Genomic DNA, 26874 nt, shown 5'->3' on the forward strand with positions numbered 1-26874 from the left:
ACATCTTTGTTTCACTATTACTGTTTAGACTGCATTGTTAGAAATTGTAAAGTTTGAATGAATAGTATAATGTAAGGAATTCAAAGGACTATGAGTTCAAAATTATATGTTGATATTTTTATTTCTTCCAGTATCTGCTCCTGCAAGAAGCCATTGTCTGTAGGACAAAACCTAAAAAAAATATTTGCCATATATAGAAGCTATTGTGTAGCTAATGGCTCCTTTATAGTGACCAGCTGATCCAAAGTTTGGTTTAATAAAGAGGAAGAAAGAAAGAAAGGCTGGAAGAAAGAACAAACAGTTTTTAAACTATTAAAAACAACACAAGCCATATATATATATATATATATATATATATATATACACACACATATATATTCATTCAGACTATTTTCATTAGAATATGAATAAATTAGAGAAATATTCCTATACACAGGATATCTATATTTTCTGATTAGATACAAGGAAATATTTCACTCATGACTGTATTATCATGAATTTGAACTTCACAAGTGAAATATTTTCTTACACCTACTAAAATGAAATGAAAGCAAAAACACTTGCATTGATTTATTTGAAATTCTGTGCCCATGCAGTGAATGGGTTGCATTAATACATTAATAGAAAAAGTTCTGAAATTTCACAATAATTTAAGACAGAGAACTTTTACAAATTTGTTTCATATAATACTTCTAATTGTGCATTTTGTTAAATTATTAATTGTTTTCTTAAGAAAATGAAAACATTTTTATCTTCATCAACACATTTCTGAAGCAAATTAATGAAGTACACATGGTGAAGGGTGTCATGTACAATCATCTCAGAGTGGTCATATCTGATAGACTTCAGGGTGTAACATCTTTAAAAAAAACATTGCAATGATTGGATGTTTACCTATTAGGATTTTGTTTCTTAATTTATTTACTTCTACATTCAAATACAAATTCTGCAGCTTTGGCAAGCTTCCTGTCTAGTTCAAAATCTACTACATCCAAAGTTTGAAATTCACTAAATTTCACTTTGCTATCAACATTGATTTTTATCCCAGATTATGATATTGTTCTGAAGCATGATCATGAATCTGAGGAGTTAAAACAATTAATTAAACAATATTTAGTATTATATTTAATTGTTTTCCCTTACAACTATTAATATTTGTCATAGAACATAACAGGTTGACAATGAATACTGATTTAAATAGAAACAAGTCATGAAACGTTCACCAATAACAATTGGCATGATTCATGTTTTGTTTTGTTTTGTTGGGCTTAACATCAGTTTTTCAGCAATGATAGGCTGCAAATGGCAGCAGAATGTCTAGTGGATAACAAATCTAGATCACAGGAAGAACCACCAACCCTTGGGAAATTACTGGCAAGCTTTCTTGCATATTGACAATAGTCATGCCAAGACTCAAGCTCACATGGACAGAGGTGAGATGTGGGAATCATCTCTAAAGGAGAGCACCTTAAACCAACTGGCCATGCAGGGGTCCTGGCACGATTCATTCTTGAAACATAAATGTTTTGTTTGTAGTTTGTTTTTAGGCATTTTCTGATGGCACCTTCTGATTGCTTACATAAATGTTCAGCCTGGATATATTTTAAGATATATTCATTCTAATGAAAGGAGAGAAAAAGAGGACGAAGGGCGGTAGAAAGAGAAGCAAGAAGAGAAGAAAAATGCATTAGTCCTACAAAACGAAACACTGGTTTCAATAACACACATAAAGACAGATATATTTCTTAAATGGAAGCAGAAAGTAGTTCCAAAGGTAATATAATTTTTCTTACACTGATTCATGTCCTTATCTCATTACAAAATAGATAATAAAAATTATTACCCTTTTCCTTCTCCTTATCTTTATCTTTTTTGGTTGGTGTTTCTGGTTTTTCACCAGACTGGCTCTTGGCACTGCCAGCTCTCTGTGGTGAGCTGTTTCTACTGATGGGGAGGGGCCAGGGGCCAGTGTGGATGCTAACTGTACCATCAGCATACAGTACCTAGAGGAACAAATTATTGCCATTAAATGGAAATTTGAGTACTGTTTCATGTTATTACTGTATATGCTTGCTTATATGTCATGTCTGCATTGGCATTTCTGTAAGGGAGTGTCAAACACATCATGATCACATTGGTTAGTGTCACATCATGGTTTTCTTGAAGGTAGATGACAGATACCAATGTTAATACGGTGTTTGCAGTATCTACAAAGAATAAAATGCCTCCCTTTGGTAATACAATTCACAAAGCCAAACTCCATCAACCTAGGGTTCAGAAATTTTATTTTGTTAGGCTTTTCTTACATATGGCTCTTTCTTTCCTAAATCAGAGATGCATTCTGACAGTTCGCCTTCAAAAATTTACTGCTTATATATAATAACCTGATTAACGAAGTAACCATCTTTTGCATCTTATATATCAAGTAAAATCTGACTTCAAAGAAACATTGCTGATGATCATGAAATAGCGAGTTATCTTTAATAAAGATGGATTAAGCAGTCTCAATCAAAAAAACAAAACATATTAACTTTTTCTTCTTCAACATGCATCTCTTTGATTTATCCAACTTGAAATGAATTGAGTTATTCGACATTGTGTACATTACTGGCACAAATTAACCTCACAGCAGTGTTACAAGAACTCATGACACAAAATTATCCAAGTTATTGTCAGTCAATTAAGTAATTATTGCAAAGATGGTTGCTTATCTCCAACTGTCCACATCTTTAAATTATCTCTATGACAATTAACTTTATAAACTGCCTTGTGTTTTCCATGAGCATTAAGTACGATTCAATTATTTACTGTCTACACAGGCTAAAGGTATTCGCCTATAACATGTTGTCAACAAAAGCCTCTCTCACAAAATGTATTTAAAATTATGTTTGGTTTGAGCATACATAATAATTTTTTTGTGTGACGTGTTCTGGCAGGTATGACTAACATACGTATAAATTAAGATTCATCTCAAAGAACAATTTAGATTTATCTAAACCAATTTCTGAGTTTGCTAATTCTGGAGCGAAATTACGGAATTCCATCCCACCCAATATAAAGTCAGTTTACTCATCCAATGATTTTAAGAACCATCTTAAGACAACATCAACAGAACAATCATTTGTATGATTTTGTGTACTTATTGATAACTCTTCTTTAAAATAATGCTTTGCACTTACCTGTAATACCCTATATATACTCACTGCTATTCTTTATATAAATCCATCTGTTATACCCTTTTTCCCCTTTTGTTGTGTATATGAATTATCTAATTTTTAATAGCTTTGTTGTTTAAAGACATCACTACTTGTAAAAACTGTACCTATACATGTAACTGGGGAAGGCCTCATGGAAGATTTATTATTTTAACCATATAAGCTTCTTCTTTATATAAAATTGTTAATTAACTAATATCATGTTTCCTTGGAAACATAAAAACACTATGCAGACTGTTCTAAGTATCACAAGGCACTTCTGTGCAGCTTACTTGACAGGTGTAAGACATTTGGTTGAAATATATCAAATGGCTTGAGAGTTATACTTCAAATATTAAAACGTTTACAGACAGACAAACAGATGGACATATAAAAAGCTATATCTACCCATGTTACTTACCAATAGGATGAAAACAACAGCATATAGACAGTAAAATGTAATTCTGATGTTCAGTGCAAGGATTAGAGTAAATATTGTTACCTCAGAGATTATAGTTCTGAATGTTCCTGCTTTTAATATTTTCTGTGTGAGATTAGCTGGATAAATAGATCTCCTAATGAAATGGAGAGAGAATATCCTAATAAAAGAGAGAGAGAGAGAGTTAGAGAGTGAAAGAGAGAGAAACAACACAGAGAAACTAAAAATTGTAATTTATAAATAAATATGTTTCAAACAGAAAGCAAATGATGTTTACCTCAACTGATCCATCCATCATGTTTTTGACAACAGTTCCCTCAGATGTGATGACTCGAGAGACTTCAGACAGGATGTACTTCTTCCTGATAGCTTCACATGACTGTAGACCCTTTGTCTTGAAGGGATAACTCTGTTTGACCAGCAATCTCCTATCTTCATCAGATAACGGTCTCACTCCTGGTAATATAAAGGAGAAAATTATTTTGTATTGCTTATTCGTACAATAATATCAGTGCTCAATAAATAGACAAGATCAGTACAGAAACATTTATATGAAGTTTTGAGAGTATTAAGATAAGGATCAAATAAGACTCAAAGAATCAAGATGCTCTCAGTAAGACATGATTCAAGATTTACTATGAGTATTAGGATTACTATGAATATTGGGATTACTATGAGTATTTACTGTGAGTATTGGGATTACTAGGAGTATTGGGATAAGTATCAAATGAGACCCAAAGAATCAAGATGTTCTCATGTTATCAGTAAGACATGATTCAAGATTTACTATGAGTAAGATTACTTTGAATATTGGGATTACTATGAGTATTTACTGTGAGTATTGGGATTACTAGGAGAATTGGGATAAGTATCAAATGAGACCCAAAGAATCAAGATGTTCTCAGTAAGACATGATTCAAAATTTACTGAGTATTAGGATTACTATGAATATTAGGATTACTATGAGTATTGAGATTACTATGAGTATTAGGATTACTATAATTATTAGGATTACTATCATTATTGGGATTACTAAGATTATTGGGATTACTATGAGTATTAGGATTACTATGAGTATTGGGATTACTATAAGTATTGGGATTACTATGAGTATTGAGATTGCTATGAGTATTGAGATTGCTATCAGTATTGGGATTACTATGATTATTTGGATTACTATGAGTATTAGGATTACTATGAGTATTGGGATTACTATCAAATGAGACCCAAAGAGTCTAGGTGTTCTCAAGAAAAGATGATTCAACACTGTCATTATGAGTATTAAGACAAGTATCAAATTAGACCCCAAGAATCCAGGTGTTGACAATAAGACATAACTCAACACTGTCAATATGAGCATTAACTATCAAATTAGACCCAAAGAGTCTAGGTGTTGTCAATAAGTCATGACTGAACACAGTCATTATAAGTATTGCTATGTATATTTGATTTAATTTATATTTGATTTAATTTAATTGTTTGTTTGTTAGTTTTAAATTTTTTTATTCCATTATATACTATTGTAAAGTTGTCTAGAATAGAGTTCAGAGTTTTTTTAAATATTTTTGATGTAAACAACTTTATAGAGACATTGTATCTAATGTTTCCCAGAGTAAAAATCATTGATTTTAGTCAAAGCCATACTAGGATTATATCATGTTAGACATGTAAAAAGCTTCTATGTTGTTCTAGAAACATGATCATGTGACCCTTATACGGGAATTTGTTTTGCATCTTAAATTAGTGTATAACTGTTTCCTGTAGAGAATTTAGTCAGTCTGGCTTTAAACCATTGACACTTAAAGGTATTTTGTTGTGACCAGTTTGAGTTGAATTTTTAATTTTTCTTCAAATTATTTGGATTCCAAGAGATTATTTTTCCCTGTAAATACTTGTGCTCTAAATTAATTCTTGGACAAAGACAGTTGTAGAAATTGACATGGAATTCAAACACTGGAATAATATTTTCTGTGACTCAACAAAGAACTGCTGACACATCAGTATGTCGCTGACTACAGCATACGTTATCACCTTCCATTTTGGATTTCATTGGAATTCAAACTCAGTTTTATTAGGACTTTTTATTACTAGGACTTCTATTTTTTAATTCTGGATTATTTTTGGGTTATTTAAATTATTTGTTAAATTTTACAAAGCTTGTTGTCTTCACTCTTTTCTTGTTGCATTTTGAAAGAGCCTAAACATAACAGCACTAAGGCAAGTATCAAATTAAACCCAAAGAGTCCAGGTGTTGTCATTAAGACATGATTCAACACTGTCATTATAAGCTGTGTACTAAATAGGTAAACTGTTTTAAATAAAGAGGATTCCTTATGGAATCACCATGTTTATATTTCTCTCTTCATTGACAGCAGTGTCAAGAGTGCATAATTTCAAGTTTTATGCATCAGTGTTGAGATGCATTTTAAATAGCCAGGTTCAAGATTACGTTCTGACCATAATCTGCATGAGTGGCTTTCCATTTTCTGCTAGCTGTTTTTATGCCTCTTTGGAAATGTTTATATTGAGTGATTTTGTCGGCAACTAATCAGTTCATGGTTCCCATTCATCAAAGTAATATGTGAGATGCAACTGTCAGCATCTTAATATGCAAAATATCTTTCAATTCTGTTCAGGATAAGTTCCTTATGGGCTTGAAAATTGTAAGTTTTAGGGATTTTCACACATTGCTGTTGGGGGAAGGGGCACTAGTGTGACTCTAAAAAGGGTAATTATGATCATCTTTGCCTCAACTATCCTTTTAATGATTTGGTTTCTCCATTCTCTGATGATTTCAAAATGCATACATATGATGGTTATTGAGTTTTATTTTGATAGCTGTCTTCAAAGGTGAAAGTGTCCATCCTCAACTATAACTGTAGCTAGAAAGTGTGTAGTGCCACTTTATCTAACATCAGCCTCATATTAACTGTTCGGACTTGACATGACCCACATTAAAATCTGTTCAGTGCCACTTTATCTAACATCAGCATCATATTAACTGTTTGGACTTGACACTGACCCACATTAAAATCTGTTCAGTGCCACTTTATCTAACATCAGCATCATATTAACTGTTAGGACTTGACACTGACCAGCATTAGAAACTGTTTAGTGCTACCTTCATCTCACTCCAGCATCATATTAATTGTTAGGATGTGACACTGACCCACATTATAAACTGTTTAGTGCTACCTTTATCCAACTCCAACGTTATATTAATTGTTAGGATGTGACACTAACCCACATTAGAAACTGTTTAGTGCTACCTTCATCTAACACCAACATCATATTAATTGTTAGGATGTGACACTAACCCACATTATAAACTGTTTAGTGCTACCTTCATCTAACACCAACATCATATTAATTGTTAGGATGTGACACTAACCCGCATTATAAACTGTTTAGTGCTACCTTCATCTAACACCAACCTCATATTAATTGTTAAGATGTGACACTAACCCGCATTTGAAACTGTTTAGTGCCACCTTCATCTAACACCAACCTCATATTAATTGTTAGGATGTGACACTAACCCACATTAGAAACTGTTTAGTGCCACCTTCATCTAACACCAACATCATATTAATTGTTAGGATGTGACACTAACCCGCATTATAAACTGTTTAGTGCTACCTTCATCTAACACCAACCTCATAATAATTGTTAAGATGTGACACTAACCCGCATTAGAAACTGTTTAGTGCCACCTTCATCTAACACCAACCTCATATTAATTGTTAGGATGTGACACTAACCCGCATTATAAACTGTTTAGTGCCACCTTCATCTAACACCAACCTCATATTAATTGTTAAGTGGTGACGCTGACTCACATTAGAAACTGTTTAGTGCCACCTTCATCTAACACCAACATCATATTAATTGTTAAGTGGTGACACTGACTCACATTAGAAACTGTTTAGTGTCATTTTCATCTAACACCAACCTCATATTAACTGTTAGGACTTGACACTGACCTGCATTAGAAACTGTTTAGTGCCACCTTCATCTAATACCAACCTCAAATTAACTGTTAGGACGTGACACCTACCCACAGTACTCTCCAGCATGTATCTGATATTTAGACCATCGGGGCTGGATACATAAAGTTGTTGGAATGGCTGTTCTGGGACTGGCTCTTCTACTGGTACATCTTCCTTAACTTCACCTTCAACCTGAGGCAAATAAAAGTTATAATTACATTTGCATAGAAAATTATACCAACAATATTTTAAAAGATAATTCAGACCTGTTGCAAATGAACTGAAGAGACAATCTTTGTATGCTATCAAAACACCAGCTTCATGACATATTATAATAAAATGCCTATTGATGTAGATGTAGGTTTACTGTAAAAATTTATTGTGAATATAATCAAAAAATACAGTTGTAAGACTAAGAAAAATGACGAAGTGTCTGCCATAATTGAGATTTAAGTGTGTATAGCAAAAAGTGCATGTGGAGAAATGTGACTAAAACACATGTAAACACAATCACATAAAACATAGCAAGGCTGGGTGACTGTAAAACCAAAGTAATTTTTACTCAGTTACAGCCATTGCTTTGTCAGCAGAAAAGTCTATCTACACATCTGAAAAGTACAAGGTAAGTGTATCAAAATTCAGGTGACAGGCATATGATTTGGAACATTCTGACCATTTTTTTAATTGATTACTGACATCTCACCTCTGTCTGCATGGATGTATGAAATCTTGCCTGTAGCTTCTCATGGGCCATTGGTTCTTACCAAGGTTTTCCTGGGTTCTTCCTCCACCAATTATACAGGCTGCCATGTATAGCCTATTGTGTGCTGAAAAATGGCATTAAATCCACAACAACAACAGCAACTAGGCATTTTTTAAACTGCCAAATTTAGCTTGAAAAAACCCCAACCCATTATGACATAATGGACCATATACTTACTGGTGCTGCAGGTTCTGGGGTGGGTGCACTCTTCTCTGACTTTTTCTCTTTTTCTTTCTCTCCCTTTTTGCTCTTTGCTGGAGAGGATGGGGGTACAGGACTGGGGTCTGTAGCAGGAGGCACATACAATTCAGGTTCAGCTTTCTTACCTGCAAGTTTTTATGACATTAGTAACAAAACAAACAGCCTTCTTATCTGCAAGTTATTAAATAAACAAAAAGCTTTCTCACCTGTACATTATCATTACATAAGTAAATAAACAAAGACATCTAAATATAACTATTTTTCTAAACACAAATGTATAATTTGCTGTCATATCATCATTTAAGAACTGTTTGAAATGAGGTGCAAAGTCCTTTTATACTAAAGCACTAAATAACTTAATGGTCTACATAGATCTGCTACACATGGTCTACACAGATCTGCTACAATGGTCTACATAGATCTGCTACACATGGTCTACATGGATCTGCTACACATGGTCTACATAGATCTGCTACAATGGTCTACATAGATCTGCTACACATGGTCTACATGGATCTGCTACACATGGTCTACATAGATCTATTACACATGGTCTACATAGATATGCTACACATGGTCTACATAGATCTGCTACACATAACCCTACATAAAACTAATGGCATTAAGGAAGGATCAATAATTTGTGCATTTGCATAAATTTAGGCTCTTCTGGCACTGTTGTAACCACATTAAGGGTGACATTAACCTGGAAAATATGTTATATTAACAGCTGTCAAACACTTAACAATGCAAATCAGCCAACTAACACAAATTTTGAATGTTGTCATAGCCCAATACATTTTTCTAAACTACATTTATTGCCACCTTACAGTTGTATCATTTTTATGACTTTGGAAACTGTTTGTGCCAACAGAAACATAGGTGGAAATCCACTAACTAAATGTTTTAAACATACTAATTTTTTTTCTGATGAAAAAGCATGTCCTGAGGGATGAGCATGGTCAGGATTTGGGGGACATAGGACAAAAAATTCCATGAGCCCATGCTCAATGTGCCATACTTTATTGTGATGTCAAAAAAGTCTCTATGTCTTCCTCTCAATTTTTGAAAATTCGATTTATGGGAAATTGTGTTTAATAAATGCTATTACATCATGTGGTTTAAGAGTTCAAAATTTTGGTCAGACACACCAAGACATTATTTTTGTTGTCATGAAAATATTTCAGTAAATGAATTTTATGATTCTAACAAGTTTCATTGCACATTGCTCACCATCAGTGGATTCTCCGTTTTCCCCAAATGTGCTGAAAGCAAGACTCATTCTGTCCACGAACTGGCATGTGACTGACCCAAAAGCACTGACTGATGGGAAGGATCTATCCTTTGAGGTTTTTCTTGTCCTGGAAAATTTGGTTGATGTACTCTTATTGTCTGATATTTCTCCACTAGTTGATTTGCCATCACTGCCGACAGGACCTATGTGAACGATATGAATCTAGAGATGTCATTTATAAATCAGAGTTGATACATATGCTGAAAATTATCCTGATATCACAAGACATCAGTTTTCTAGAAAACAGCTCTTTTAAAAGTATTACTCAAACACTTACTTGAACACCTGACACAAGCATGTCTTCAATTTAATTTGCTGTTGTAGTGGTATTTGACAGCACATACAGCTGTTTTGGTGGTGTATGACAGCCCATATAGCTGTTGTAGTTGTATGACAGACAGCCTGTACAGATGTTGTATTAGTGTATGACAGCCCATACAGCTGTCCACAAATCATTATCACAATGCCCTGTTTCTTATGTGAAAAAATAAGTACAATGGTAACCACTCCAACATTCAGGTGATAAAGTTACTAAGACGATGAATTTATTTTACTACCTAGACACCTCCAAAACATTTATTAATATAGCACAGGGACATCGAACATGAGCATATAACAATGTTGCAGTTGATTACAACATCTCCACATGCTGTTACATTTTCTGTTAATGCTTCAGAGAGGTGTGTCATGGGTATGGATATGCATGTGTTTCTTGGTTAGTGACTAAATAAAACATATTTCAGTCATATTAATGTTCACTCAATTTCAGTACACATTAAATTCAGTAAGCTCCAGGCATAATGATCCCATAATCCCAATGACCCTCAAAATTATTGTTGCATATCTACAGGTTATGAAGTGCACTGTAATGCCACGGTATTGAAAACAGTACATTATATCCCAACAACATAAGGTTATGAAGTGCACTGTAATGTCACAGTACTGAAAACAGTACATTATATCCCATCAACATAAGGTTATGAAGTGCACTGTAATGTCACAGTATTGAAAACAGTACATTATATCCCATCAACATAAGGTTACGAAGTGCACTGTAATGTCACAGTATTGAAAACAGTACACTATATTCCATCAACATAAGGTTATGAAGTGCACTGTAATGTCACAGTATTGAAAACAGTACATTATATCCCATCAACATAAGGTTACGAAACTATATTCCATCAACATAAGGTTATGAAGTGCACTGTAATGTCACAGTATTGAAAACAGTACATTATATCCCATCAACATAAGGTTATGAAGTGCACTGTAATGTCACAGTATTGAAAACAGTACATTATATCCCAACAACATAAGGTTATGAAGTGCACTGTAATGCCACGGTATTGAAAACAGTACATTATATCCCATCAACATAAGGTTATGAAGTGCACTGTAATGTCACAGTATTGAAATCAGTACATTATATCCCATCAACATAAGGTTATGAAGTGCACTGTAATGTCACAGTACTGAAAACAGTACATTATATCCCATCAACATAAGGTAAATTATCTGAATGTATTTCTGCAGCATACTTTAAGTGCAGAAAAAACATGGTTCCAGTGGTACACCTTGACCTAATACAGACTTCACCAATCTGGGCTTTGTTCCTCACATAAAATTTCCTAAGAGCTGAGTTGTTGAGGGTTCTCTTTCAGGCAAAAAGAAACATCCTAGAAATTTGATTACAGAGAAATACAGTGATTGTCCTGGAAGAAATGAAAGAGCAAAATCTATGATTACTAACACTGACCCTAACTTCCAGGTCATGACTCATGGTATATGCTTCTTTGTTAGGTCAAAGGATTGTAGAACATATACCAAGTTTCATTAAAATTTGTTTAAGAGAAATTATGTTCTGGTCTGGAACAAAGAGCAAAAGTAGGTGATCTTGACCTTGAAAGTACCCCACTTACCCAAATCAACAGGAGCAATTTTTGGGGCAGATGGGAACACATGCACAACATTTGATAAAAATACATTATATAGTGTTGAAACTATTAGCTGGAAATGAAATGCAATAACCAAATCTTTATCTAGTGACAGTGGCCTTGACCTTGTAGCTACTCACCCACATCCATGGAAACAAATGTACCAAATCTTACTTACTTCAGTTATCATTTGGAAATGAAACGCATGGACAAAATGCATTGCTTAGCAATAGTGACCCTGATCTTGTAGCTACTAATCCCAACATACACAGGGCTCTTACCTGGGTTAAGGGAACACATGAGCAAAGCTGCATTGAAATTTACTCACTAGAATATAAGTCATCATCCAGAAACCAAACAGATGCTAGAAACACCCACCTGCCTGCCCATGTGGATGACTCTACACTATAACACATACAAATTTCAATTAAGGTATATAAAATACATTATTGAAGTCTCCTGAACTCTAGACAGCTACTCTACCATTTGAGCCATCCAAGCCAATGCTCTCAACCAATCCTGTGACAGTCAAAACCAGCTCATGTTTGTAGTTTAAGAGGAGTTACTGTAATAAATATTTTTTTCAAAAGCAGAGAGATTAAAAATGACCAATATATAAAAACAAGACATTTTAGACTGCTAAATCTTTCTTTCATTCTGATGGTTGGTTCAGACAATAAATCTTTCTTGACAATGGTCCTTTTAATAACCATCAAAACAAACAAAATCTGTTTAATGAGATAAATGTATCTGCATAAACATATGTATGTAATACCATACACTTGACTAAATTGCTTTTCCACCTGATAAAGATGGCTCTACAAAGATTTGTATTAGATGTAGCTTCATTCCCAGCTATACATACCATCCTTTTCTGAGGTTTCAAACTCTGCCTTCTCTGTCTCATCCAATGTCTTGTCTTCCTCCTCATCCATCTCATCCTTCTCTTCTTTCTCCCTGGGGTCCAGAATGTGTATAGTGAATATGTGACCGTCCTTCAAAACTGATGTCTTAACACAAGTGGTTCCTGTTTAAATACAAAAACTATGCAGAATGTTTTGTCATACCTGCTTTGTAGGTTCATGAGAAAAAAAATTCAAACATAATCACTAGTGAAAGAAAAACGGGTCAGTGTGACCTACTTGTTGCAGTGGTGACTAAAAATCCTTTAAATATATAAAATTTTCTCATTTGATAACTGTATAAGCTGTCAGTTAAATTCCAAACAAATAATTATCATTGGCATCTTAAAAAGAAGGTTACTGTGACTAACTTTGTCAGGGTCAGGGTCAAGGTCAGGGTCAGAAGCACTTGTCAAAATAAATGCATGCAAATTACATGACTGTAATGTTGCATTGAAAAGATGGAGCTAAATTAAAACATCTGACATCGATACTTATGCCAATGACAACAACATAAACAAGAGGCCCAAGCAGGGCTAACACCATTCACCATGCAAATGATACATGTTAGCTCATGAATGCAAATTCCCATGCATACTGAAACTGCTGGTTGGATTACTTTGTTTCTACATTTTTTTTTAATGTTGGTGTTGCTTATATTCATTTTTACAACATATATACAGAATCATACATTTGTTGAATTGACTGCAAGATGAGGTACAAAAGATTTAAGAATATTCAACATAAAGTGATTTTGAGATGTCTAATGTCATGTTGTTAGTTGGTTGTTAGTTTTTAACAGCACTTTCAGTGCTTTATTTGACTACATCATGATGAGTCAATGGAAGTGAGAGCCTTTCCCAAGGACATTTCAAGCTGCAACCTGGCTTTCTTGGGAAGGTAATTTAACCTGTGACCCTTGAATTATAAGTCTAATACATGACCAACTAAGTTATTGCAGCACTCCACTGCCATATTGCAAAGCAAAGAAAAATATATGAATGAAAGCCACTCTAGTTCAGTGTCCTAGGTATGTAAAAAAAATACACAATTTTGATATATAAAATTCATAAATAGTTAGTAGTTATGGTATATAATTAACAAAACATAATGTCTTAGGATTAAAACAGTTTGCTTCATTGATAAGTTTCAAAGATAATGATAAAAAATGTTGCTTGGAACAACTGGAAATGTGTTGAAGAAAGAGTGAAATAGTTATATACAAACAAAACATTCAAACTGGAAACTTGTTGAAAGTTTTAAAAAATTTCACAAAAATGTCATGGATGTATCTATTTTTACCAATGAAGCAGCTGATTTACATGCATTGATATTATTGTTGTTGTTATAGGGTTTTAATGCCATTTTTCAGCACATGATAAGCTATACATGGCGGCCAGTATTAATGGTGGAGGAAGAACCCGGGAAAACCATGGAAAGAACCACCGACCCTCGAGAAGCTACTGGCAAGCTTTCTCACATACCCACACTGGCCGAATCCGAGACTCGAACCTACGCAGACAGAGGTGAGATGGCAGTGATCCGTAACGGAGAGCGCTTTAGACCACTCGGCCACTCGGGGCCCCTGCATTGATATTAAACCACTCAATTAGATAATCTGACATACTGGAAATAATGAACTCCACAAAACAAAATCCTGGTAATGTCCAAAATGTGTGACAATTCTCTCATTTTCCAAACGAGTCTCCTATTTCTAATTTTTGTTTATATATTCACAACAAGCAAAAAGGAAATGAATACCAAGCTTTTCACTCTTTCCACTCACCCTCTGTATGTAGAATCACTGATGACAAGTGATATAATATTAGTATTGTATCACAGTCAGACTGTAGTTCCAAAAATGAATGTTTCCTTATCTGTTTGGAAAGTTCATGCCCATTGGTGGACTGAATGTTTTACTTTAGTTTCAAGTGCCTTTACTTTTACTTGCGACAGTATCTTCTCTTCAAAAACATGAATCTTAAAATATACAGGTAAATGCTTCTACAATGTCTTCACTCATCATGAAATTGAATTCAAAATATAAGATAATGATTTTAACAAGAGCTCCAAGTGGACATGAGAGAGCTCACCTGGCTGAGACCTGCCTAATAGTCAAATGCAAGAGCAGTTGACCAGGAAATGTGCATCATTAGGATGCTTTCTGTTGAAATATTTTCCAGTGCTGCTCAAAGCATACAGTACACATGTCATGTTTTATGGATTGCCCAATCAATCTGGTGAACAAGGACAGAGGAGCAGGGGATTAAGTCAAGGTCCACTCAGTCTGGTGGATTTTCCATCCAATCAAGTGGAAATTGCCACAATCTAGTGAAAGTGTGTCGCAGATTTTATTGCAGATGTAGTGGTTTTTATGGCACATCTTGCTGATTCTACTGTATTCTCTCCATGAGTCAACACAATAAACAAACTGATGGGAAAAACCCAGACAGTGTAAACCCGACCATGGCAAATGTCAATTTATAGATTTAATAATAATATTTAGAATTAATAGGAACAGTTCAAGATAAACAGAAAATAATAGGGATTTACAACCTCTGAAGCCAAACCTCTTCCACCTCCCATATGAAGTGAATGAAGTTTTACAAGGGACACCTATTTAAAGCTGTGAAAAATATGAAGCCACGTTAATAACAATCAGTACAATTAGAGATAGATTTTATAGCCTTGGCAAACATGTGGTTTAGACATTTCTGGCAATATACAAGGCATTATTGATAGATATCATGTGTTCAGCATATAAATTAAATGAGAGACACAAAAAGGTATGCACAAGAAATTCCACATAGATAAGCTTAAAAAACGGATGTATAATATTAGAGGATGATTACTGTACAGTAAATACAATTGTATCTACCACAGATACCCATTTCACAACTAAGTTTGCATAATAGTAGGCATTTCAGGTGAATTGCAAACACTGATGATGATACGATGTTCAAGTATGTACTGAAGAAAGAAAATACTATGGCAGTAATTGTTGTGTAGATTGAAAGAATGTAATGTACCAAATTTTCATCTGCATTGTTTGAACATAATACATAAAAGTTTATTTCCTAATGAAAATATTTAAGTGGTTACACCTTTTCACCACTTTCACCCATCCAGTTTGGAATATTACATGTAAACTCATCAGATGACCAAACCAGCAAGTTGACTGTAAGTATATTTATTAAGCTGCTGGTTATACTATGCAGCATCGCATGCTTCATAAAGCCTGCATAAAAATGGTAGGTCAACCGTAAAAGTAAACATGTCTAGTTCCTGTGAAAATGTGTTGAATGGACATGTGTATTTGGTTCACAAGTTCTAAACAGGCTGGCTTGGCTGTAGTTGCATATTAGACAATCCTGTGTATATTTCATTTTGTGAGAACATGTTAAGTAAACAAAATTAAAAGTCACTGGCAGGATGAAACCTGCTAATACTTATGTGTGATTTCTTGTTCCCTTCTCTCATTTTAAAATTACTATAATTAAACTTTGTATATTTTTTGAAACACCTAAATAGTCTCAATATTCTTTGCTATGAAATCTTGAATCCCTTGCAATACATGTGATTCCATTTTAGTGGGCGAGTCTTTGAATATTAAGCAGCATTGTGTACAACTTAAAAACAGCAACCTGCACTGTGTACTGCAAATAAGTCAACAGGTAAGTTCCACATGCTGTAATGGATGTCCATGATTACATAATTATTTTGTTTCTAACGGGGCAACAAAGCTTAATCTGTCCGCTACAAGCCACAAAGTGGGCAATCCACAATGAGCATGAAGTCCTGTCTGTGATGGACACAGTGTGAAAAGGATTAAGGTCCACCATGGGAATGTGGATTTTCTGTAAAACACAATGTGTACTGTATGTTCCAAAAGCAACTGCTTCAAGGTTGTTCAAGTTCTTGTATCTTTATTCATATTTAATGAAACAGCATCATTTATTTCAGTTGGATGCTTGGTGTCCAAGTTGGCCAATTCTTTATCCTTCGTATAAATCTATAAAGATTTCAAGCTAGGACACGTTCTCTCAAAACTGGGCCAATTCTGTTTATGTTCTGCTCAAGTTTTTGGAAAATTTGTGAAAGTGGCAAGATGCAGGATAAAATTGTTTGCTCTTCAGCTCTTACAATGCTGAGAAAGTCAACGTTCAGATTTATATTTTCACATACTTGGATTGACAGTTAATGCTAATCACAGCCAGGAAAATTAATTGGTGTGTGAAGCAGATAGCTGATGAAAATGACTGCTTCTCTGTCCTGGTGAAATGTACTTGAAATAATTTTAAACTCATTATGTCACCACTGATCACTGATTAACAGTTTAATTAAGTAGGCTTGGACTATAACTTTGATCAGACCATTATGGATCTTCAGTCATGCTTGATTAGCATTATAACTTTGATCAGACCATTATGGATCTTCAGTCATGCTTGATTAGCATTATAACTTTGATCAGACCATTATGGATCTTCAGTCATGCTTGATTAGCATTATAACTTTGATCAGACCATTATGGATCTTCAGTCCTGCTTGATTAGCATTATAACTTTGATCAGACCATTATGGATCTTCAGTCCTGCTTGATTAGCATCAGATTTCTGTACGACAGATTACATATTGTCCCAGTGGCACTCATTTTGTCATAATCGGATGCAAGCATAAGCTTTCCCTCTTTGTATCTGATCGTCACCCCTTCTCTGTCTCCTAACTGCATTTAGTTTTACTTAACAATTATTCATGATACCATTGTAGCAATTGATAAATGTATGAACTGTTTCTAATTTCTGTTACTTTGTTCTATGTTGGCACTGTGACAGTCAAATTGGTTTCATTTCTACATACATGCACATTCTAATATGTACAAATTTAAGGTGACATGGTAGTAGTAAATACAAGCAAACAGTCTTGATAATCTGCACCTGGATCATTGATGTTTTACTGTAATTGGGATAGGATACTGATGCAAACTTTGTCAAGTGACACTAATTACAATGGGACCTGTGAGTCAACTTAGTCAATCCATAAAAAGAGACCAAATATTTCCTCACCAGTGTCCATTTTTCTAGTTGCATATAAAAACTTGATGTACCTTACATTGACTATAGGTCCTAATTTGGGAGAGAACTGTTACCTTGTGTAAACTCTGTCCTCTCTGTTCTGATCTGACCTCCATCTGTAGGAAAGAGGGTCGTGGTGATCCCTGATACATGGATCAGGTTGTTCCCTACATCATATCCAGTGAACTGCAAATACAACATACAGTCATGAGCATAAGAATCAGGCCACTTTGTTGGATTAAGGAAGAAAAAAAAAAAGCTGATATTATAACTTGTGCAAAGAGTCAGTAATTTTAAGTAATGTTGCCTAACCCAATAAATTAGGTCATAATTAGTCTGTTATAGTACATGACATGTTTTTCTAGCCCAACAGAGTTCCAAAGTTTTTTCCTGGGCTAGATAAATCTATTTTATCACAGTGGTAAAAAAATTAACATACAGAAAGGACTGTTTATAATGTGTTACAAGGGACTATGATTTTCATAATGCTATAACCAAGAAATGCTATATCCCAATTCAAATTTCGTTTGCAAAATGTTTATGTCTGTATCCATTATGAGATACATGTCAATGACTTGGGATATGCATGTCATAAAAAATTTAACCATGTGATGGGCCAAGACAAAAATTTTTTTCCCCACATCCTTGTCCCTGATCAAAGTCTTATCCTCTTCTCCACCAATGTTTGATTGATTCTGTATCCTGCTCACATACAAGAGGACCATTTTATTTATTCCAAGCTCATAACTTTGGTCTGTCATGTGTTTAATAAATAAAATTTTCATAAAACATGTTGTCTATTATATGCCAATAACTGCTTGTCAATCAAATTTAATTTCTGACACAAGAGTGAGATTAATAATATAACTGTTATATCACTAATATTGTCTTCTATCTTGATAGGTCATATGTCATAGTATGACATGATTTTAACAGCATGATGTACTGGTGTTAATATTTATCTATGTACTAATGTGATAATCTTTTACCGGCCAATATTTTTCTGGTGGCTGAGGCTGCTGGTCTGCTGGCTGCTGCTCAGTGGCAGTGGGTTCCTGCTGGGAAGAGGACTTTGATTTAGCACTACCACGAGACCCTGGCTTCTTATCCTTCTCTTTCTCTTCATCCTTCTGCAAGAGACAAAATGTGTACATGTGTGGGTGGGGATAATAATACACTATTTCCTCATCTTAATCTTAGCATGCCCAGATAACTTGAAAACCCATTTATAACACAGAGGTAAGTATGAATTTCAATTATTTTCATTGAAAAGGCAAAACAACCTCATATTTACATAATGTGAAAAATTATGATTGAAATCGGTAAATTAAAACTCAAAATATCACTGATTTTATCATTAAAAATTATGGTTATTGCACAGAAATAATGAATTTTATTTTCAAAAAGAGCATAATTTCAAAAAGATATCAGGTTAAAATAAAAACATGTTCTCAATAAATAACACAATATACAACTAAATATCAATAGTGACAATGTTGGAAAATGCCTAACAGAAGCAAAACTGCATGAAATAAATACCAATGAAAGAAATCTTGTCATGTGAAATTTGCACTTTAACTTAATCTTTTAATTTCATCTCAACACAGTCATCATAAATGTGACAAGTCCTCTTCTATTCGGACACAGAAACATCAACTGAGAGTCAAGGCAATGCTTATGACTACTTCTGTGAGATACTGATTAAGAACTTACTCAGTGGTTAAGTTGGATTTATTTTGACCCAAAATTTATTCCCTCATTCTCTCTCACACTTTCACTTATGCTGCATTCAATGTTCACAAACACACTGCTCAAGAACTATCAATGGAGAGGTGTATTAATAATACAACTAAAATGGCTGACCTACTAGAGTGATAGAAGCAATTACTGCAGTTTTTTGTACTGTTATGGTACCAAAAACAATTGCTGAGAGAATATAATAGTAGCTCATAAGAGACATTAAGTAATTTCTGGTGTGCTATAAATAGCATTTTAAAACATCAGTATCTAATATTAAAGAAATACAATAGTAGCTAATTAGAGACAAAAGCTGATTGTGAAAACAATTCTGGCAATGTCCAATTTAGTACAATGGTTTTGACCTATAAATGTTTAAGCTCATGAATGCTAAAAATTGAAATGATTTTGTTTTCCTTTTATTTGTACATTTTTATATTTTTATCATAGGGTTGATAGCAATACTGTCTTATTTTCAGCATCATATTATAATTAAGAGTGCTATAAAAAAACCTGAGCTAAATAATTCAGATGTGAAATCAGCTGATTAGAAAAAGCGAAAAACTGTGAGACAATAGCCCAAAAGCTATATTTTTATACCATGCTCTGGCAACATTTTAGAACATTTGTTTACCAAAGATGCTGACAGTCAATTAGATGACATTTTTCATGTCTGATTTACTGACATAAATAAATTTAAAAGTCAACACAAGCAATTATTATTTTAAGTACCTTTTTAGGTGATTTTGATCTTTTGGCACTCTTCACTCTCTCTTTCTCCTCTTCATCAGCCTTCAATCTGTCCTGCTCAATTTTCCAGGCCTTTAGAGAGCCTTCCCGGATAAACAAATTACTGCCTGCAGAAGATGGACGGTCCTGACTGCTGGAACGGGAACCTTTGGGACTTTTGGGACTCTTGGACCGACCTGTAATTTAAATAATGTCATATGTTTCATTCATCAATGATAAAAACTATCATCTAGTTGCTAATCTACTGAAATTATGTGCAATGCAAAGCTTCTCCATACATGTACTGTCACACAATTTTTTAATCTCTGTCTGCTACCCTGTTTTGTTAAAGGTTAATTTCTCAATATGTACTAATTTACAAAATCTGTATTAGGCCTAAGTGACCATGTTATCAGCTTGACATTTACACCTGGTCATAATCATCAAAGAGAAGAACTCAACCACTGTGTGAAACCCAAAACTCTATCGCAACAATGTTGACCCCAATTCCTGTAAATGTCGATATTGATAGATAATGATATAATATTAACCTATGTGGTACATGTACTTTAGCCAACATGTCTTTCAATAATGAAAACCTGACATCAGGAAACATCAATAAAGATAATTGGATTACTTACCCTGCCATATAAATATTAAATATTGGCTCTGTACACATATTAAAATAAAATGTGGATACTTGTGAGCGGTAAATTTTACATTTTTACATATGTTTGTTGATGGTCATGTTTGAGGGTGGGTTTTCTTGAAGGGTACTTTTAAACATAAACTCATTAGTGCCAAGGGATTCTGGCCATAAAAAGTGGGTGGCTGCTGGTAAACAAGGTCATTCATGATGGGGACCACTGTGTAAACAATCCTTCCCAAAAATGTGTTAATGTATTTTTGTAAAATATAAAGTTTCCCAGGCTCATTGGAGCATTTTGATTGTCAAATTATTATTTTGGAGGTTACTAGTTTAAGATTATTTGTGTGCTAATAAAAATCATCATTTTTTTCTAAATATCCTTTTCAGAAAATTAATATCAAGACCAGTTCAATGCCAGTTAGAAGCTGGCTAGGCAAATTAGGTTTCATTGAATCCTTGCTTGTAAATAACGAACACCTATGCAATAATGCTGAGGTATTTTCTTTTACAGATAACAAATATTGGTTGCATTTCTTATGTGTTCTTTTTGTTTGTGTAGATATGCTGCCATCAGAGAAAGGTACACACAAAGGTATAGTTGTGTCAGATTTCTGACTACTGAGTTACCATTTTTGGCAAGTGTGACACCTTTTTAAAAACACATACACCCATAGAACTGAAACAATGGCATCACTAACAGAACAAATGGGATATAGTGTTGAAAATTGGATTGCCTTTTCATTTGAAAGTAAAGTTTGATTATAATGTGTATTGCATGCAGAATATTTTCCCTCTTCGCATACTAATACACAACTAGGAACTGTATAGACAAGGGGAGATAATGGCAAAACTATGCTGATACCTTGGAGACATAAAATCTTCAGATTTGATACCTGCATGCCTCTGGGCTTCTAAGCAGAAAGATTAAAAAAAAGTTGGACAGGCCAGAGGAACTCAGGCTATAATTAGGGTAATGAAAGCATCACAGTCTAAAGGCCATCTATTCAATCACCTGTTTCTGAGCATGAGTAGAACACTCCTTACTTTATGCTCTAACTTTTGTTTTCCACTGGCCAAAACACACATACATAATGTCTATAAATTATGTGTTCTGTTGAAATTTATTAACAATTTTGAAAATATTCTGAAAAACTGGAGGATCGGGATATTTAAATTAATAATGGTAATAACAGTAAAAATTGGTGGCACATTAGCATTGTTATACAAACATCATTTTATCATCAAAATGTTGAAAGGATTTGTCAAAAACTTTGATGTAACAAAAGGTCAGAATCACACAAAGTTTGGGCTTTTCAAAATTTCTTTCTATTTCCACCAACATGTACATGTCAAGTTTCAATGTGGTTGAGCAAATGTAAGTACGATTTAATTTTGGAGTTTTGAGTCTAATGTTTATATCATGACTATGAGGCCTGATGTTTTTATCATAACTATGAGGCCTGATGTTTATATCATGACTATAAGGCCTGATGTTTTATCATGAATATGAGGCCTGATGTTTATATCATGACTATGAAACTTATGTTTATATCATGATTATGGGGCATATTGCTTATATCATGACTATGAGGCCTATGTTTTTATCATGACTATGAAACTGATGTTAATATCATGATTATGGGACCTATTATTTATATCATGACTATGTGGCCTATTGTTTATATCATGACTATGAGACCTGATGCTTATATCATGACTATGGGGCCTATTGTTTATAGCATGACTATGTGGCCTATTGTTCATATCATGACTATGAGACCTGATGTTTATATCATGACTATGGAGACTAATGTTTATATCAGGTCTTTGAGGCCTGACATTTATATCATGATTATGAGACCCGATGTTCATATCATTACTATAAGGCCTAATATTTACATGACAATGAGGTCTGATGTTTACATCATGACTACTGGGCCTAATGTTTATATCATGACCACAGGGACTATTGTGTATATCTTGACAATGAGATCTGATGTTTATATCATGACTATGGGGCCTTCTGTTTATATCATGACTATGAGGCCTGATGTTTATATCATGATGATGGAACCTTTTGTTTATACCATAACTACTGGTCCTGGTATTTATGTCATGACTATGGGACTTATTGTTTATATCATAATTATTTGGCCTGATGTTTATATGATGATCATAAGGCTTCATGTATACATCAAAATTATGAGGTCTGATGTTTATATCATGTCTACACGACCTAATCTTTATATCACAACTATGAGGTCTGATGTTTATATCATGACTATGAGGTCTAATGTTTATATCATGAATACAGGGCCTAATGTTTATATCATGTCTATGAGGTCTGATGTTTATGTCATTACTACAGGGCCTAATGTTTATATCATGACTATGAGGTCTGATGTTTATATCATTACTACAGGGCCTAATGTTTATATCATGACTATGAGGTCTGATGTTTATGTCATTACTACAGGGCCTAATGTTTATATCATGACTATGAGGTCTGATGTTTATATCATTACTACAGGGCCTAATGTTTATATCATGACTATGAGGTCTGATGTTTATATGATTACTACAGGGCCTAATGTTATATCATGACTATGAGGTGTGATGGTTATACCATTACTACAGGGCCCCTTTTTTATATCATGGCTATGAGGTCTGATGTTTATATCATTACTACAGAGCCTAATGTTTATATCATGACTATGAGGTCTGATGTTTATATCATTACTACAAGGTCTAATGTTTATATCATGACTAAGAGGTCTGATGTTTATATACTAATTACGGGGCTTGATGTTTATATCATGACTATGAGGTCTGATGATTATATCAGTAACGCCTATATCAAGATTTTCCCCATGATTTGCTAAAATGCACCGACACTTGGTAATGTTCACCTAATTTCCACATCTTTTCTGATAAGAACTACTTTTACTCTACTGTATAGTTTTAGTTGCAGCATATCCTAATAAGAAACAAATTTGCTTACATCATAGTCCAATACAGTGCAACCTTGCCTACAATGCAAAACACTTCTATGGTATCAATCAACCAAAATATAAGGAAAGACCATCATACTGGACACAGACTCACACTGCTGATTGTTGACACTTACTTCCTGGTCTTTTAGCTGATTTTTGGCGAATTTTTTCTGCTGCCTTTTCTGCAGCTTCCTCCTCTTCACGCATCTTCTCAAGTTCCCTGGAAAGCATGACAGCCTGGTACTTGGCCTCCTCTTCCTTGGTCCAGTCTTGTATCGACTCGGCCACATAATCCAAGTAATTTCTGGGGAGAAAAAAAAGTCAAATAAATCCTCAAAAATAGGTCATAAATTATAGCAGAATTGGTCAATCCCTACCATATAATTTAGGTCCATGCATGCAAAAACTGATTACAGCAAGACATTAATCATAACAATTGTGTGGTATTATACCATTGTATGGTAATATACCTTTGTATGGTAATATATTATTGAATGGTAATATACCATTGTATGCTAATATATCATTGAATGGCAATATACCATTGTATGGTAATATATCATTGTATTGGGAATATAGTATTGTATGGTAATATACCACTGTAATGGTAATATATCATTGTATTGGTAATATATCATTGTATGGTAATATACCACTGTATTGGTAATATACCATTGCATTGGTAATATATTATTGTATGGTAATATATCAATGTATGGTAATATAGTATTATATGGTAATATATTATTATATGGTAATATATTATTATATGGTAATATATCATTGAATTGTAATATACCATTCTATGGTAATATATCATTGTATTGGTAATATATTATTGTATGGTAATATACCATTGTATCATTGAATGGTAAAATACCATTGTATGGTAATATATCATTGAATGGTAATATACTATTGTATGATAACATACCATTGTATGGTAATATAATATTGTATTGGTAATATATTATTGTATGGTAATATACCATTGTAATGGTAATATATAATTGTATTGGTAATATATCATTGTATGGTAATATACCATTATATTGGTAATATATTATTGTATGGTAATATATTATTATGTGGTAATATATCATTGAATTGTAATATACCATTGTATGGTAATATATCATTGTATTGAGAAAAATATATTATTGTATGGTAATATATCATTGAATGGTAATATACCATTGTATGGTAATATATCACTGAATGGTAATATACCAATGTATGGCAATATATAATTATACTGGGAATATGTTATTGCATGGTAATATACCATTTTATGGTTATATATCACTGAATGGTAATATACCATTGTATGGTAATATATTATTGTTCTTGTTGTTGTTATAGGGTTTAACGCCATTTTTCAGCACAAGATAGGCTATACACGGTGGTCAGTATAAATGGTGGAGGATAAAGCCAGGAAAACCCCAGAAAGAACCACATACCCAAGCGAAGCTGCTGGCAAGCTTTCTCACATAACCACATTGGCCGAGCCCGAGACTTGAACCCACACAGACAGAGGTGAGATGGCAATGATCCATAACGGTGAGCACTTTAGACTACTTGGCCACTCAGGGCCCCCTATTGGCAATATATTATTGTATGGTAATATATCACTGAATGGCCATATACCATTGTATGGTAATATATCACTGTATTGGTAATATATTATTGTATGGTATGTTATGTATATTTGATTTAGTTTATATTTGATTTGATCTAATTGTTTGTTTGTTAGTTTTAATTTTTTTAAATATTTTTTTATATTCCATTACATGCTCTTGTAATGTAATTTTATTTACTGGATTTGATATTATCCAGAAATTCACTTCAGTTTTTCGAAAACCTAATAGAACTTTGTATCTTAAAGCTGACCTAGTTCTTGAACTTATTTCATGATTGGAAATAAACAATTTTTTAATTTTGTAAAATTCTTTCTTAGTGTTGGATTTATATAGTGAAATCGAGGTTGTACTGGGAATGCACGACTTTAGACATGTAAACAGCCTCTACGTTGTTATTTTGAAGTTCTGGTTTTATCAGAATTGCACAGTAGCCAGATTTGGTAGTGATGTTTTGGGAGATATTTGAGTTGGACTTTTAAACACTTAGATGTCAAGGTGTTTTTTCTGTTGTGACCAGTTGGAATTTAATACTTTAATTTTTCTTCAAATTATTTGGATTCTAAGAGATTAATTCTTTACCCTGTGAATATTTAAGTACTCACACAGAATTCTTGGACAAAGGCATTTATTGATATTTTATTTGGAAATTCAAAACTGGAATATTATTTTCTATGGTTCAACAAAGAACTGTTGACACATATTACTATACTAACTACAGCATACGTCATCACCTTCCATTTCAAATTTGTGTTGGGACTCAAACTCAAATTCATTAGAACATTTTATTACTAGGACTTCTAAATTTTAATTCTTGGATTATTCTTGGATTATTTTTGGGTTTGATTCTTAAAACCGTTAAGTTATTTTCTTCATTTTTACCTTGTTTTTCATGGGAAATAAATTATTTGTTAAATTTTACAAAGCTTGTTGTCTTCACTTTTTTTGGTTACTGTTTATGAGAGCCTAACAGGTAACAGGTAATATACCATTGTATGGTAATATATCATTGAATGGCAATATACCATTGTATGGTAATATATCATTGTGCTGGTAATATATTATCGTATGGTAATATACTATTGTATGGTAATATATCATTGTATGGTAATATATCATTGTAGGGTAATATTCTATGTTTTATGAGTAATGTGTATGCATCTTTGTGTCTAAAATGCTCCTGTTGATCTACTTGTATTTGCTTCTAGTTGACTGTCTGTCACAGTATTAGTTCTTGTTGGCTAAAGTTACTTGTTGTAATTTCTCATATTAAATAAAATTTTCTTATTTTTTAGTCTTAGGCTCTCTAAAGGATACACACATGTTACAAACTATACT

The 26874-nt window shown here is 33.5% G+C and overlaps 1 protein-coding gene across 6 annotated transcripts in view; it reads right to left on the reverse strand.

The window, feature by feature from the left end:
* Window positions 1-26874, reverse strand: part of LOC149797280 (sperm-associated antigen 17-like) — a 117448-nt gene that overhangs the window by 44045 nt on the left and 46529 nt on the right. For all 6 annotated transcript variants that reach the window (XM_089961989.1, XM_089961988.1, XM_089961992.1 and 3 more), the window contains 10 exons: window positions 24034-24203; window positions 20261-20454; window positions 18781-18921; window positions 17866-17977; window positions 12683-12844; window positions 9820-10023; window positions 8563-8711; window positions 7691-7814; window positions 3911-4089; window positions 1844-2003 (listed from right to left, as the gene is read on the reverse strand). In XM_089961989.1, coding sequence (XP_089818115.1) covers window positions 1844-2003; window positions 3911-4089; window positions 7691-7814; window positions 8563-8711; window positions 9820-10023; window positions 12683-12844; window positions 17866-17977; window positions 18781-18921; window positions 20261-20454; window positions 24034-24203 — 1595 coding nt within the window. The remainder of the gene's footprint in view (window positions 1-1843; window positions 2004-3910; window positions 4090-7690; window positions 7815-8562; window positions 8712-9819; window positions 10024-12682; window positions 12845-17865; window positions 17978-18780; window positions 18922-20260; window positions 20455-24033; window positions 24204-26874) is intronic.

The sequence above is a fragment of the Sinohyriopsis cumingii genome, chromosome 6 (assembly GCF_028554795.1).
Source record: "Sinohyriopsis cumingii isolate HCF-2022 chromosome 6, ASM2855479v2, whole genome shotgun sequence".
NCBI classification, from domain to species: Eukaryota; Metazoa; Mollusca; class Bivalvia; order Unionida; family Unionidae; genus Sinohyriopsis; species Sinohyriopsis cumingii.